At 38.7% G+C, this 15,779-nt stretch overlaps 1 protein-coding gene across 2 annotated transcripts in view; it reads left to right on the top strand.

Annotated features, from left to right (window-relative positions):
- LRCH2 (leucine rich repeats and calponin homology domain containing 2) overlaps positions 1-14,075 on the top strand; it is an 82,626-nt gene extending 68,551 nt beyond the window's left edge. For both annotated transcript variants that reach the window (XM_029911860.1, XM_029911861.1), the window contains 7 exons: positions 2,606-2,650; positions 5,580-5,630; positions 7,093-7,150; positions 9,029-9,141; positions 10,641-10,778; positions 11,095-11,172; positions 12,557-14,075. In XM_029911860.1, coding sequence (XP_029767720.1) covers positions 2,606-2,650; positions 5,580-5,630; positions 7,093-7,150; positions 9,029-9,141; positions 10,641-10,778; positions 11,095-11,172; positions 12,557-12,676 — 603 coding nt within the window. In that variant the 3' untranslated portion in view covers positions 12,677-14,075. The remainder of the gene's footprint in view (positions 1-2,605; positions 2,651-5,579; positions 5,631-7,092; positions 7,151-9,028; positions 9,142-10,640; positions 10,779-11,094; positions 11,173-12,556) is intronic.
- The last annotated feature ends 1,704 nt before the right edge of the window (positions 14,076-15,779 follow it).

Genomic DNA, 15,779 nt, shown 5'->3' with positions numbered 1-15,779 from the left:
AAATGTAAAGAACTCCAAATTATCCCATTTCAGTTCTGACACCTTATCAAGGGTAAATCAATCAGAATCACTTACAGATAATGTGGCTTGCATGTTCTGTATCAGTAAACAGGAAGGCGCAAGATCCCCTTCCCTGTACACCGAAGCTATACAATTATGGAACTGCTGTATAGTCCATCAGCTTCAGATATTATCCGGTTTCCTGGAGTCCAAAATGTCAAAGCCTGTTGCTCAGCAGGCGCGCCTCCCAGGACTACGAATGGGAGTTGAACTCTCAAATCCTTCATGGAATATTCCAGAGGTGGGGACTTCCACAGATGGACCTATTCACCACATCCCACAACAGGAAGTTCCTCTTATTCTACTGAAGAGGAGGTCTAAGTCGCCTCTCTTTGGGAGACACCTCTATGCTTCCTTGGACAGAGGACCTGTTCTACACATTCACTCCAACACTACTAATGCTAAGAATGATGAACAAGATCAGGCAAAACAAGACCAGGGTTATCCTTGTAGTGCTGACCTGGCCGATATCACAAGCTTGATATCTTTACCTGCTTCACCTGTGTATCCAACTGTCGCTCAAGCTTCCAACGGTCCCTCATCTCCTCTCTCAGGATGCAGGTCATGTGCTTCACCCCCAACCTAGAGGTCCTCCATCTCTAGGCATGGCTCATGGGATTAAAATCCACCTGCTCGACAGGAGTACAAATATTACTAAACAGTAAAAGGGAGTTAACTCTAATTATTTACCTTCAGAAATGGAAGAGGTTCAACCGCTGGTATCACCATCACCGCCTTGTGCCCGAATCTTCTCCTCCATCAGCCATATTCAATTATCTGCTGGATTTAAAAAATCAGGTGTATCTATTCGCTCTATTAAAGTTCGTTTCACTGCAATATCAGCTTTTAATTCCTCTCTAGAGGGGTTTTCTATTTTTGTGCACTTAATGTCATCGAGATTTATTAAGGTCTGGGTAATCTTCATCCACATGTTAAGGATCCTGCTCAGACTTCAAATCTCAACTGGGTACTTAGATACCTTATGGGACCTCTATTTTAATCGATAGCGACCTGCTCCTTGCTTCACTTATCTATGAAGATGGCCTTTCTAGTAGCTGCTATGTCAGCCCTCAGGGTTGGAGAAATTGGAGCCTTGATGGTAGACCCCCACACGATATTTTTCAAGGACAAGGTCTCTCTGTGACTGCACCCAAAGTTCTTACCTGAGGTGCTGTCCAATTTCCATTTAAACCATCTTAACCAGTGTTTTTTCCTAAACCACATAAATCTCAGCAGGAGATTTCCCTTCAGACATTAGTTGTATGATGGGCATTGGTCTTTTATATGGATAAGACTAAACAATTTCAGAAATCACTTAGACTCTCTGTCTCCATTGCTGAAAGGTCAAAGAAGTGCATGATCTCTTCACGGAGACTGTAGAGATGGATCTCTGGCTGTATTAGTGCTTGGTATGATGCAGCTGGTGCTTTGCCTCCCCAAAGGACTGTAGCACACACTACAAGATCACAAGCAACTTCCACAGCATTACTCAAAAATATTCCAGCATCTGAGATATGCAGAGGTGCTACATGGGCTTCAGTGCATACCTTTCTCAACCCTATGCATTAGTTCACGCCATCAGATCTGATGCAGCACTTGGTTCTGCTGTACTGTCTTCGATCTTGGACTTGATTCCGAAGCTCACTCCCCCCCAGTGAGTACACTGCTCGGGAGTCACCTGAAGTGGAGCACCCATAAGGACACTACTCAAAGTAGTAGTTACGCAGTAACTTTGGTTCTTCGAGATGTGCGTCCCTATGGGTGCTTCACTACTGCCCTCCTTCCCCTCTGCTTCAGACTGTTCTTGTTGGGCATTCAGATACCGAAGAATTGAGGGCAGTTTGCCCGTGTAGCCCTATATGCCCTCAGAGTGTGGCATGAGGTTGTATAGAGCAGTGGTCTCCAAAGTGGGGTGCGCAAGAGGATCCTTGGGCGTGCGCGGCAGGAGGAGCGCTTCCCCCCCCTCTCTTCGTCAGGCGGGAGTCCGAGCGGCTCTTTTATTTTTATTACTTTTTTGCTTCGGCAAAAATGATAGAGTCGGCGCGGCAGGGGGTGCACGCTCAAAAATTTTTTACTGATGGGGTGCGCGATCAAAAAAGTTTGGAGACCACTGGTATAGAGGGCATGAGCAGGCCAAATGGACACTGCTAATGGAAAATCTCTGATCAAGGGCTTGAGAGGTGCATGCGCACCTTACATGGAGCACCCATAGGGACACGCATCTCAAAGAACCACTGTTACTGCACAAGGTGAGTAACCTTTTGTTTTTACTTCTGCAGCACTGCTAGCTTGTCAGCAGCCCTGTGACATAGGTAAGTAATGTGGATGGACAAATGTAAGTAACGTGACCTGCTCGGGATCATGTCAGGAGTTAGTGGCAGTCAGGACTAGAAACTGCTAACTCCCAGCCCCGAGTTCTTCACCATTTAAAAACATTTACTGAATGATGCCCATCTGTCTCGCAATTTGACTGACAGATTCCATTTGGTACAAATGAAACCCATGTTTCCTGTTTAAAAAAACAAAACTTGTTTCTGTTTTGCAGTACAAGACTTCCAGAAAGAGTTCAAGTGGAAATGAAAATGATGAGGTGAGCATGATAGTGGTAAAAAATACTTCAGAAAATTCATTATTTATTTGTATTAGTGTAGCACCTAGTCGTGGACCAGGATCATGCTGGGCTAGGTGCTGTACAAACATCACACAAAGACTGTCCATGCCCCAGAGATCTTACAATCGAAGTATAAAACAAGAGACAACAGTTGCATACAGACAGATGGGAACCCAAGGAAACAATGAGACAATGAAGCATGTGGGGATTTTTACACTTTAGTACCAGTATAGTACCGAACTAGTAATAGTTCAGATATTCCACTGAACAAAGGCAATGTATACACTGCTATATACATACTATACACAATATTAGGTACTTCGGATGAAGTGACTCTTCCACAAAAAGCCTGTTAATATTTCCTTATGCTTTTTGCACCATATTATTTCCATAGCAGCCATCAGCATGAAATGCTAATACTAGGACTGGCAAGAGATTAAAAAAATTAATCGTGATAGATTGCACGATTAATCGCGCTGTTAAACAATAATAGAATGCCATTTATTTAAATATTTTTGGATGTTTTCTACATTTTCAAATATATTGATTTCAATTAAAACACGGAATACAAAATGTACAGTGCTCACTTTATAATTTGTTACAAATATTTGCACTGTAAAAAACAAGAAATAATATTTTTCAATTCACCTACTACAAAACTGTAGGGCAATCTCTTTATCATGAAAGTTGAACTTACTTATGTAGAATTATGTACCAAAAAAACTGCATTCAAAAATAAAACAATTGAAAACTTTAGAGCCTACAAGTCCACTCAGTCCTACTTCTTGTTCAGCCAGTCGCTCAGACAAGTTTATTTACCTTTGCAGATAATGCTGACTGCTTCTTGTTTTCAATGTCACCTGAAAGTGAGAACAGGCGTTCGCATGGCACTGTTGTAGCCGGCGTTGCAAGATATTTACGTGCCAGATGCACTAAAGATTCAGATGTCCCTTCATGCTTCAACCACCATTCCAGAGGACATGCATCCATGCTGATGACAGGTTCTGCTCAATAATGATCCAAAGCAGTGCAGACCAATTCATGTCCATTTTAATTATCTGAGTCAGATGCCACCAGCAGAAGGTTGATTTTCTTTTTTGGTGGTTCGAGTTCTATAGTTTCTGCATCAGAGTGTTGCTCTTTTAAGACTTCTGAAAGTATACTTCACATCTCGTCCCTCTCAAATTTTGGAAGGCACTTCAGGTTCTTAAACCTTGGGTCGAGTGCTGTAGCTGTCTTTAGAAATCTCACATTGGTACCTTCTTTGCGTTTTGTCAAATCTGCTGTGAAAGTGTTCTTAAAACAAACAACGTGCTGGGTCATCATCCGAGACTCCCATAACATGAAATATATGGCAGAATGCAGGTAAAACAGAGCAGGAGATGTACAATTCTCCCTCAAGGAGTTTAGTCACAAATTTAATGAATGCATTTTTTTTTTAACGACCATCAGCAGCATGGAAGCATGTTCTCTGGAATGGTGGCTGAAGCATGAAGGGGCGTATGAATGTTTAGCATATCTGACACATAGATACCTTGCAGTGCCAGCTACAAAAGCGCCATGCAAACACCTGTTCTCAGTTTCAGGTGACATTGTAAATAAGAAGCAGGCAGCATTATCTCCTGTAAATTTTAAAAAAATTGTTTGTCTTAGCGATTGGCTGAACAAGAAGGACTGAGTGAACTTGTGGGCTCTAAAGTTTTACATTGTTTTGTTTTTGAGTGCAGTTATGTAACAAAAAAAATCTACATTTGTAAATTGCACTTTCACGATAAAGAGACTGCACTACAGTACTTGTATGAGGTGAATTGAAAAATACTGTTTTGTTTATCGTTTTTACAGTGCAAATATTTGTAATAATATGAAGTGAGCACTGTACACCTTGTATTCTGTGTTGTAATAGAAATCAATATATTGGAATTTGTAGAAAAACATCCAAAAATATTTAATACATTGGTATTCTATTTAACGGTGTGATTAAAACTGCGATTAATCACCATTAATTTTTTTTAACTTAATTGCGTGAGTTAACTGCCATTTAATTGACAGCCCTAGCTAATACCAAATGCACTCAGGCCTCGCATTTGAAAGTCTGGAGTATAGTAAGTAAAGAGTTAGTGTTACTTTTGAAATTCATTTTTTTGCCCTCCTTTTTTTGTCTTGTCTTTCATTTCTTGTTTATTTAAAGCGAAACCACTGGCAAACCATAATGTTGTCAGTTACCTTTCCAATTGCAAGGTCAGGGTGGCTGAAATATTCTTCCTTTACCTTTTTTGTCTTTTAGCAATATGGAAACACACAAAGCAATCCTTTGGATTATTATAGCAGTTACAGTTCAACTGCTATAGTTACTCAAGTGTGAATTAATAGATGCATCTAAAGTTAAAATCTGGGGGGAAATTGTTCTATAGTGTAGAAAAAGCTGGATCTCAAAGAAAGATCCAGTGACAACTTACATTCTATTTTTGTGACCATCTTTAAAGGAAAACCGCAGTAACTAGTTCTGATCTTTTCCAAAATAATATTTATAGATAAAGGTGTGCTCTGTGACTTAAACATTTTACAACTAAATGAAAGGACTATATTTTAAAATAACATTAGCTTCAAAATGAAATATATCAAATTGAAATGTATTTACTGAATAATAGACTTACGCATTTTCCCATGTATTGAGGTGTTCAAGTTAAAGATGTTTTACAACAGGAAAAACCCTTTGTCAAATTATGGCTGTTGTACGTGTATGTTTAGTTGATTTGCAATTTTTTTAATTTAGTCACTACCACTTTGCCCAACACTTGAGGAAAAAATGTTGCATGTGTCTTTTGTATGCATTTTCATAATTTCATATTATACCTATTCAAAACCATAATTTTCATTTTATAATTTCATCTCTTTGATTTCTTTTTAGCAAGACAGTGATAATACTAATGTGTCCCCACAGTCTCCTGTATCATCTGAGGTACAAGTTTGTGGTTTTGTTTTTTTTTTTCTTTCTTTCAGTGAACATTTTCTGTGTGCGCTAATTTGTTTTCATTGTGGTTCACTGTGCAAAAACATGTAACTCTTGGACAGGTCAGAAAATGTTAATAGGCTTTGCTTTGAAAGAGGAATTGAATTGAAATATTGTGCACTTGTGCAATAATTTAAAAGCAGAAATAAGTAGGAATCAAGGACAGATTCCTTGTTAACTTCCTTAACTTGTCCTGCCTCCACTAGCATCAAATCTCTCGCTCCCTCCGTTTTTTTTTAAAGGTTGGTGTATTAGAAAGCAGCATTTGTTTTCTGCCTCTTACTCTAGCTGATGAAAATAGCTACCGAGAAGGGAGAAATCATAGCTGCCATATTGAACAGAGACAGAGTGCAGGCTACCTACATGTGTAGCATTTTAGAGAGTTTTAAAAACAAGCTATGGTTTGGACCTCAGCGAGTCCATAGAGGAGCCAGAATTGCAAAAGGCCCCCCTCTAATTTAAGGGGATTCATCCCCACAGTCGTGACTGCCTTATGCATCTGTTACCCGGGCAGTGTGGTTCTCTGGTTGTTTGAGGGTTAGGAAGGAAAATGCTTTGTGGCCTGACCATGATGTTTCCCTGGCAGTCAGCTGCATTCCAGTACTGACCCAGGAAGAAAAGACACCCAATGAAGCTGAAGGTTTCCACCCATTGCCAGATAGGGATCATGAGGTAGGAGGCTGCGAGAAGATTCCAAGCACATCAGGGGACTGAAGAGTTGGCATGTCCCTTCGCCACCTTTTGGGATGGGAGAGGCCACTGTCCCAGCTGTTGAAAGTAATTTCTTCTTGAAAAGCAGATAATCCCTCCTGGGTCTGTTTTCCCTCCATTTGAGCTGCAAAAGGGTGTCCACACCAGATCTTGATCTGTATTGTCACAGCAGGGGAGAGACAGACTTGGATTAGTGGCTGTCTACCTGCAAGCTGCTCATTCCACGATTACCTACCCATGCTGTCATTTCCCATTGTTTTGTAAGTGGTTCTGGCCTTGCTTGCACATGCAAGTGGCACCAAGTTAACTAGCATTGGCTTTTATATAGATTTAGTTAAATTGATCCCAGCTTGTGTGTGGATTCCCTTAGTGTTCACAGCTAGCTTATAAATGTGTCCACGCAGAGACTTGCACTAGTTTAAATTGATTTAAAAACAGATTTGAGTTAAACTTGTGCCACTTTTGTGCCTAGAAGAGGCTTATGTCTTTCTCTCATCTGTGGATGGTGAGTCTTCATTCGCTGCTTTCTTATTAAAATGTCTTCCCCCTCATTATAGCTTTTCAACTAAGTTAAAGCAGGTTCTCTTGTTGTAGTCATGGAAACAAAAGTTTAGGGTGTGAAAACTATTTTTTTTTTAATTTTTCATCAAAAATTGGAGAAAATTTGCAGAAAACTTGATATATTATCTCTCTTTAACAGGATTATGAAAGGACAGACAGTAACTCTCATGGTCCGTTTGGTCTCAAACCTAGGTCAGGTAAGGTGGTGCTATCTAATACAGTATGCCACAGCAAATCTTGCTTCCCACATTGGAGCTGAAGATAAGGGCAGCAGAAATGTGAGACTGGGACTTTTTGGAACCAATAGAAGGGGAGAGGCCACTGCACAGTACAGTGCCCACGGGTCACTTATGGCAAGTGCACAGTTGGAAGAGACATGACTAGCTGCTCTGACAAGCTCATAACTGCACTCTCTCTAAATTGCAGTTATTTGCTACATTGATTTCGAGAGCCCTGCGCCGATACAACATTTCTGCATCGGATCTGCAAAAATGGTCCGAGTATCCACAGATGCAGATATCCGTGGATATAAAGCAAATATTTGCAGGGCTCTATTGATTTCTTTTGTGTCTTTCGCCGTCCTTTGTAGGGGGGGAAAACAGTGCAGAACTGCCTTTGGCAATCAATGGCTGGCGGGCTATTGTCCATTGAAATAATATGTGGGGTTTCCGAGTTTGCCAAAAATCATTAGGCTTAGCACATTTAGGCTGCCATGCCCTTGCCATTTCCAGACAGCTGCTAACTCCTCTTATTTAAAGCAGATCTTAATTTTCTGAAGACTAGGAAGCCAGGCTACAAATAGTTTTAGTTAGTGCTATCTTCTGATATTTGCATCAGTCATATGCATGTTCTATATTAAGAATTTAAAGTATAGTTGAGAAATGCCGCCTTGGCCAAACAATGAAGAATTTCACATGAACATCTGGGAGTTTCTGAGCTCGTTAGGAGAAGCTTGCCTTACTTCTTTACAATATGCATTCAGGTCAATCTTTTGCTGTCTTAACAAATTTGTTCTTTGTTAATACTAGCTTGTAAGCACTCAGTATCAAAATGCATTCTGCAGTTGGTCATTTATTGTCTCTGTGGACAGTTCACTCTCTAATGTACAGTGTATTATAAAAAGGAGTTCCACCTTTTAAGAAGTTTATGCTTTGGGTATTTCCATAGACTCGGTGGTTAAGATGAGAATACACATCTTTTATGTGTAGCATGCGTGTCATAAAATGTACAGGACCAGTGTTGGCATTAGGAACAAGTTACATAAAATGCTCATTATTGGGGATGTCTAGATTCTTTCCTGCTAAGATAACCCCCCCCCCCCCCAAAATTAGAACCTCTTTCAATGCGTTTTCACAAGAATTAAATTTAAAAGTGTAATAAGTTACAATATTTCTAAATATCATGGAAATTCTTCCAAGTTTAATACTGCAAAGATATTGGTATTTGCAAGTATGAGGATAATCAAATAATAAAATAGTCACCTGCAAGGTTTTTTTGATAGTGGAGAGTGATAAATCAAATGCAAACTAGAATGCTTAACCTTGTCCTTTCCATTGCAGCAGTGCAGCATTATGAAGCTTTGGTTAATAAGAAAATTCATACTCGTAACTTGTGGTTTCATAAACTTTCTCCTGTGACCTGGTTTTAAATATTTATTTTAATTATTATTGGTTATAAATAAATACAGGGTGTTCCTTCCACAACAGTTTTATGCTGGGCTACAGTAAAAAGCTGTAAGAATAGATATTTTCAAAAACCAGTATGGTCTACCCTGTCAAAAATGAAAGCATAGTTACGTACCCAGACAGATTTGCTACCTACCTAATTTCCAGGCACAAATGCAGACATTGGAAGGGAGAGCCTATGTGCTTCCCCTTGAAAATTTAACACCTAAAGACTACATGTAGCTGCTAGCCCATTGAGCCTGAAGTTATTGTAGTCACTGTATAGCATTGGAACATACTTGTTCCGCTTAACATTTCAATAACTGTGATTTTCTCTCTTACTTTACTGGTGGATTTTTTTTTCCATAGCGGGGGTGTTCCAAATATTGACAACTGTCTGTTTTATAACAGCTTTCAGCCGTTCCTCTCGCCAGGACTCTGGAGTAGTGGACCCTGGATTTACAATGAGGAGGAAAATGGAGCATTTAAGGGAAGAAAGGGAACAAATAAGACATCTTCGCAATGTACGTTCCCATGACTTGCTGTTTAGGCTCAAGCTGGGGGGGCCACACCCTTGCGTGCAGTGCGCTTACTTTTCTTTGCACCACCAGCATGTACTTGCTGTAAAACCTGTCTACGTGGCCCAGGCAGTGCAAGGGTGATAACTGCAGTATTGTAACTCCATCTTTGGAGTTTGTATGCAACACATCTCTCCTACCAGGTTAGGAAAGGGAGTGCAGTTGGGAGGCACCTACACCATGTCAATCTGGGCCATACGTTTGGCCCTTGAGAGCCAAATGCTGCTGTAACATGGCACAAGGAGAATGGTGCCCACCTCTTGACTGTGCATTCTGGCATGTACCTGAAGAGTTGGTCCCGGATTTCGAATCATCATCCCTGAATCATCAGACACGCTTTGGTGGGAAGGACCTTAGCTGAAAAGAGTGTGAATAATGCCATGTTGGATCTAAATTTCAGTGTTTTGAATAAATGTTTTCCTATATGGCTCTATTCTGAAAATCATTTTGTAAGTTACATTCTTAATTATTAAAAAAAGTGTAACTCTTTTTTTATGCAGCTACTAAATAATGGTTAGATAAAACAGAAACTTAGAACAGTCAGTTCTTCTTGATGTTGTGTTAGTTATATTTTTAATTCATCCTCAGATTCCCAGCTGCATGTCATCAGAGGCTGCACACGTCCAAAGGGCACATAATGTACAGAGATTTCAGTTAAACACGGAATCTATATACTAGATAATACCATGATAGCAGCTCCAGCTCCTGCTGTAGCAGCAATTTGCTCAAGTCCAGTTAAGCTGTTTAGGAGAAGCCCTGCTCCTAAGGTGATTGATCGAGTCTGCTTCCTGCCCCTTTCTCCATGAAGGCTTGTAATTTGTGTGGTGAAAAGCACTTCCTCCTTCCCCCAACTCTCTTGCTACACAAGTGTAGGTACTTCCACCCCTCACCACTCAATTATCACTTGTCGGGCGGGTGACACCCCAACCCCCAAAATATGCTTCCACTCCAACTATCTGTGTGTGTCTCTCTCTGTGGGTGTGACCCCAGAGTAGAAGAAAAAAGAAGTTGCCTCCCATGAATAGCATGTATCAAACCCATAAGCCTCCATATCTTCACCAGCAGCTGATGCTGCTTTTGAGCCTGACATTTCAACCTACAGATCCTTCACCTTCAGAGAATGAATGTGCAAGCTGTCGGTTATATGGGCTTTCATAGGAGCAGTAGGTTTGTTTTCATAGCCGATCTGCACACGTGCACAGAGCACCATGGTAGCAGCTGCATGAGCTGCTACCTCGATATCCCTGTGAACGTAGTCACATCATTAAAAACTGAGCTGAGGAAAAGCAGATTAATTATACAGAGAATATTTGTACCCAGTAGCATAACAGTTTAGGCTTAATGTTGCCATTTTTAAATTTATGGGATTACTGGATTTTAAATTAAACCAAAATTTCCTTGACAGTGATACTATCGTTACTATGGACGCCTCTTCTATTTTACAGAATCTTGAATCGAGGTTAAAAGTCATTTTGCCAGATGACATTGGAGCAGCACTGATGGATGGGGTTGTTCTTTGCCATTTAGCCAATCACATAAGGCCACGTTCTGTTGCAAGTATTCATGTACCATCACCAGCAGTGGTGAGTCATCTGCATCATTTTTATTCTATCTGAAGTGAAAGCAAACTGTTGGAATTCACCACTAGAAAATTGTGAATTATCTTCACTGTTTTAAATGGTTATATTGTCAATTTTCATTTTATTTCAGGATGCAATAAGCAAGTATTTGGTATTACATTTAGGCTCAAGGGTTTAGCAGTCTGTTATGTACTAAGTCCTTAAAAAATTAGTTTTGTAACTTCGCTTGTTTTCTAATACAACTGTTATTGAATTTGCATCATAATTATTAAGTCCTTTTATAAATGCGTAACAAAGATCTAACATCCTATCTTTACAGCCTAAACTCAGTATGGCAAAGTGCAGAAGAAATGTTGAAAACTTTCTTGATGCTTGTAAAAAATTGGGCGTGCCACAGGTATACTAATCACTTTATTGATTAATATACTTATTAATAATCACAGACAAGATGTGTCAGCATTTACTCTTCTGGGTTATCTAGAAAGCCTAGTAGTTAGAGCAGTGAAATGGGAGTTGGGAGACCTGTGATCCATTCCTGGCTCTGCCACTGGCTTGCTGGGTGATCTTGGCCAAGTCACTTCCCTGTGCCTCAGTTTCAGGGGATAATGATAGTGACCTTCTGTATAAAGTGCTTTGAGATCTATTGGTGAAAAGTGCTATAGACGAGCTGGGTGTGTGTGTTTATCAGAAACCCTTTGTTTAGTGGCACATTGTGGCATGAATGGGAATATCTGCCTAGGAAAGATCTTGGACTAGAATGAAAGGGATTTTGCAGATCACAAGGTGCATTGACAGAGCTACATAGAAGAAGCTTGCATGGCTCTTAACTGTACTAGCTCATCTCTAGTTCTTGTTACTATTCCCTCACTTTCATTTTACCCACGCTCATTCTTCCACCTCCTCCATGAAGGGAAAAATTAAGGGCCAAATTTTCTACTGTGCATTAGGGGACAGGAAACTCCATGAGTTTGTATTTGCAGTAGCCACATGACTGTTCTGACAGTGGCTGTTGAACTCCACCTCAGTAGGACAGGAAGGTGGCTTAACCCCGAAAACCATAGTTCCTAAGCTATAGCCCTGTGCTTCTGCTCCTGCCCTCCATATCCGCACAACTCCTGCACAAGTCATGTTTCCAATGACTCCCTTACTGGCTGCTACCAATGACTCCACTTTGATAGAGAAAAGGGGTTCATGTTGAATGTAATGCTTATAAGAGAATTCCTATGGGTTTGGGTGGGAGATGATTCATTCTTGAGTTCCAGCAAATTGTAGTCCTCCCTACAGACAACTTGTAGTGGAGCTTCTGCAAGGACAAGGAAGGAAGAAGTCTGCCACTGACCAGCACTACCCCACCCTCACTCCATTTTGCTCCCTGTGTTTATGAAAACAGATGGGGGAGTCTGGCCCTAAATCTTCAATAAACTATCAGAGGCTTTTAAGAAATAGTGTTTATTTCTTCTTAGTTTAATATTTTAATGAAACACTCTTTAGTTTTTGTTTTGCTCTAATTTACTAATTTATATTTGTGTGTGTAATTTTTTCACACTGCAATTATCAGCTCTTATGTGAGATATAATTAACTTCTGAGCACCTTGTCACACTTAAAATTTTGCTGTAGAGATAGATGCATATGCAAACTTATTGACCAGAGAAGATTTCTACATGGATCTCTAATTAGTCATAGTGAGGTATCTGAGTGTTGAAGTCTTCTAAAAGTACATTTTTTACCCAAGCTGTGCAGAATGATTGAAACATGATGCATGTACCATTTTATTTTTCAGGAAAGGCTTTGCCTGCCTCATCACATTTTGGAGGAAAGGGGTCTAGTGAAAGTTGGTCTTACAGTTCAGGCTCTGCTTGAACTACCTTCATCTAAAGCATCCCAGCTTTCCTCTGTGTAACGTGACTTTTGGAAACCAGACAACTTATCATGGATCTATTGATTTAGATTGCTGCCAAGCAATTCAGCTTCCTCAATGGGAACATCCAAGCCATCAGAAGTAGTTTCTGCCCAGACACTTTAGACAGAGCCTTATTTTGGAGGGACATGTAAAACTTGGATTTCAAACTGACTGTTACCTGAATATACAGTTATACTGATGTTTTAAAACTTGGATGCACAAGAGATTTTAACAACATCAGATTCTCTGTCCAGGTAATACAAGTTCCAAGTTTCCCATTAATGTTTCATGATATTATTTTTAAAAGCTGGATTTTTTTACTACATTGAAAATGTTGCTGTTTAGTTTTGTTTTATAAAGGATAACACACACACACACACCAAACAAAGCCCTACTATAAAAAGTTTGTCAATCATTTGGATTAAATGTAAAGATAAAACAAAAACCAGCTACAGTATGATAGTGAAAATCTGAGTGATAGATCATATTTAATCCATTTTTGTTTCATATAGCTCTATATTTGAGTTTATTTCTTGCACTTCTGACTGTAATTTATATACTTCTAACATCTCCAGTATTTAGTTGGATGTATGGTAATTACACAAAACCTTATATAGGAAAAAGGTGTTTTTTTCCAATCTTCTAAGTTTGTGCCAAACTATTTTTTCAGTTGTACAGTAGATTGTTTACATGTGAAGTGCCTGTGTAATTGATGACTCTTAATAGTCTTAAAACGTTTTTGCAATTTCTTTGTCTGAAATAGATACAATGGGAATTTTAAAATATTTTAATTTTCGTAAGGTCAGTAATATGTGAAGATTTAAATAATGCTTCACATTTTTGGTGTTAGGTGTTTTAAGTTGCACAATTTAATTGATTATGTTGTCTAATGATTGGAAAAATAATGTAAATACATTTTATTTATGCTATTTAATTTGATAATACCCAATCACTTCTGTTTTAATGTATTGTTAACAAAAATTGTCACTTTGAGTTATTTTCCTTGTTTGAGACAAACCATGATGTCCATAGTTAAATAAGAAATATATGGACTAGTGACGCATACATAATAATCATTAAGGATGTTTTGATAAAGCTGCCAAAATCTCAGGTTTATGCTGTGACTTTCAGTATTTTACATCATGTTGTCCCTGATTTTGCATTAGTTTTTTTTACAATAACAAATCACCACAAGTTAGATTTAAAAAAAAATTCAAGCTAGGAATCTTTATATTTTTCAGTGTTTACACGTTTGTTGAGAGGGACTTATTTTGGAAATAACCACCTGCATGACATACCGCATCATCACTTTGCACCAATACTTCTCATTTGCACCAGTATCACCAATTATCAACAGTTAAGTCTGTGCTGAGAATATCAAACTCTCGGGGACAAATGTAAAAAAAAAATTAAATCCCCGCAACAGAAGCTTTGTCGAACTTCTGGGTTTAAGTACTTGTTCAATTCTACAACTTTTATGACTGATATTTTTCCCACAGTGTTCTGAGAACTTTCAGAATGATGGACAGTTGACTCCCTTTCTTTCTGTCTCTCTTTCCCTACCTCCCAAACAAAAAAGTTCACCTTCTTAGTAAATATGTGACTTAATCAAAAATGTTGGGCTCGGAGTATGTCTCAGATGTATTTTTAGACTTACTTTAGACCAAGGGTAAAACCTTCTGTGCCAGATGATGTAAAAAAATTAAGTTGTACTCTTTTGCCAGTTGACCTAAAGCTGTTTCATTTCATTTGGCAAAGGAATGGGGAAGAAAATACTGTTTTATTTCTTCCTTACTCTCTTTAATTGAAGCATTAAAGCCAGTTGAGAAGAAAATTAAAATCCTGATGGCTAAAAGATTCAGAAGATAAAATTATTTTAATGTTCTTTAACTAAAATCCATTGAAATAAAAGTAATTCTTGGACTCTTGTTAACATACTCTATTGTTTATAGAGTGCATTCTCAAATACAGCTCATTTAAAAAAAAAAAAAAATCAAAGCCCTCCTTTACAAAATCATATACATAAAAATATCATTTAAACAGGTACTCATGCAGAAACTGTAATTGGCTCAATATAATCGGCTATTAAAATAAGTAGTTTCATTTATCTTTCCTCTGAATTATCCTTTTTTATTGTTTATCTTAATTCATATTCATAGGAGAGGTCCATTCTAAAAAAGAATGGGTAAATGTATTCTCATTTCACATAAATGCAATATCAGGGGGGAAAAATAAATTTAGTTGAGATTACAATGAACAAGCACATTTAGTTCAGTAAGCAGATTTTTGGTGGTTACTTTTGCTGTATTTTAATAGCTGAAGAATTACCTGATCATTCAAAAAGAGGAAAAATGTTCCATATTAAGAACTGTACTATCTTGCAGTTTTTTATACATACCTTCTTGACCTCAAAAATAGCAATTCCTGTTCCAGTAGTGTTAACCATAGACTTGCTGGTGGCAAAGACATTAACTTTTAGATTTTTGTAACCATAGTCTAAGTTGGATAATGCAAGTGTTTGTTGGACTGTTTAAATACGTTCACCAATCCTGAATAACGCTTCAGTTTTCCTGATGGAATTAAGTTTCCTCTATAAAGTTAGTTGAATACAGTGCAATCCTCACTTAAGACCACTTCTAGTCACTTAGTTTTTGTTTATCCCTTGTGGTGTATTGCAATATGTCAAGAGAAGATTACATTCTGACTTAAAATTTTAACACTAAGAAGTCTAGCTGTCAGTGTAGTACACTAGTTTCACTTAAAAATAAATAAATAAAAGTTAGCACAGTTTTCCCTAAATAGCTTAAAATAGTTTGACAGATTTATTTGGGCATAAGCTTTCATGGGTAAAAAAATCCCACTTCTTCAGATGCATGACTCCATGCATCTGAAGAAGTGGTTTTTTTTACCCACGAAAGCTCCTCCTCCTGCGCAGGGATCCAGAGCTGAAAACAGCCTGATGCCGGGTCCCAGGCTTGTATGGAGTTTCCTGTATGCCATCTTCTTCCTTTAGGGCATGCTGGGAACCACTGCTGCCCAGAACCCTCGTTCTCCCCCCAGCAGTGTATTTGCAAGCTGGAGAGCTGGACTTTGCTGGCCCCTA

The sequence above is a fragment of the Terrapene carolina genome, unplaced genomic scaffold (genome assembly GCF_002925995.2).
Source record: "Terrapene carolina triunguis isolate 2854851 unplaced genomic scaffold, T_m_triunguis-2.0 Scaffold131, whole genome shotgun sequence".
In the NCBI taxonomy this organism is placed as follows: domain Eukaryota; kingdom Metazoa; phylum Chordata; order Testudines; family Emydidae; genus Terrapene; species Terrapene triunguis.
This window is presented reverse-complemented; position numbering and strand designations above follow the sequence as displayed.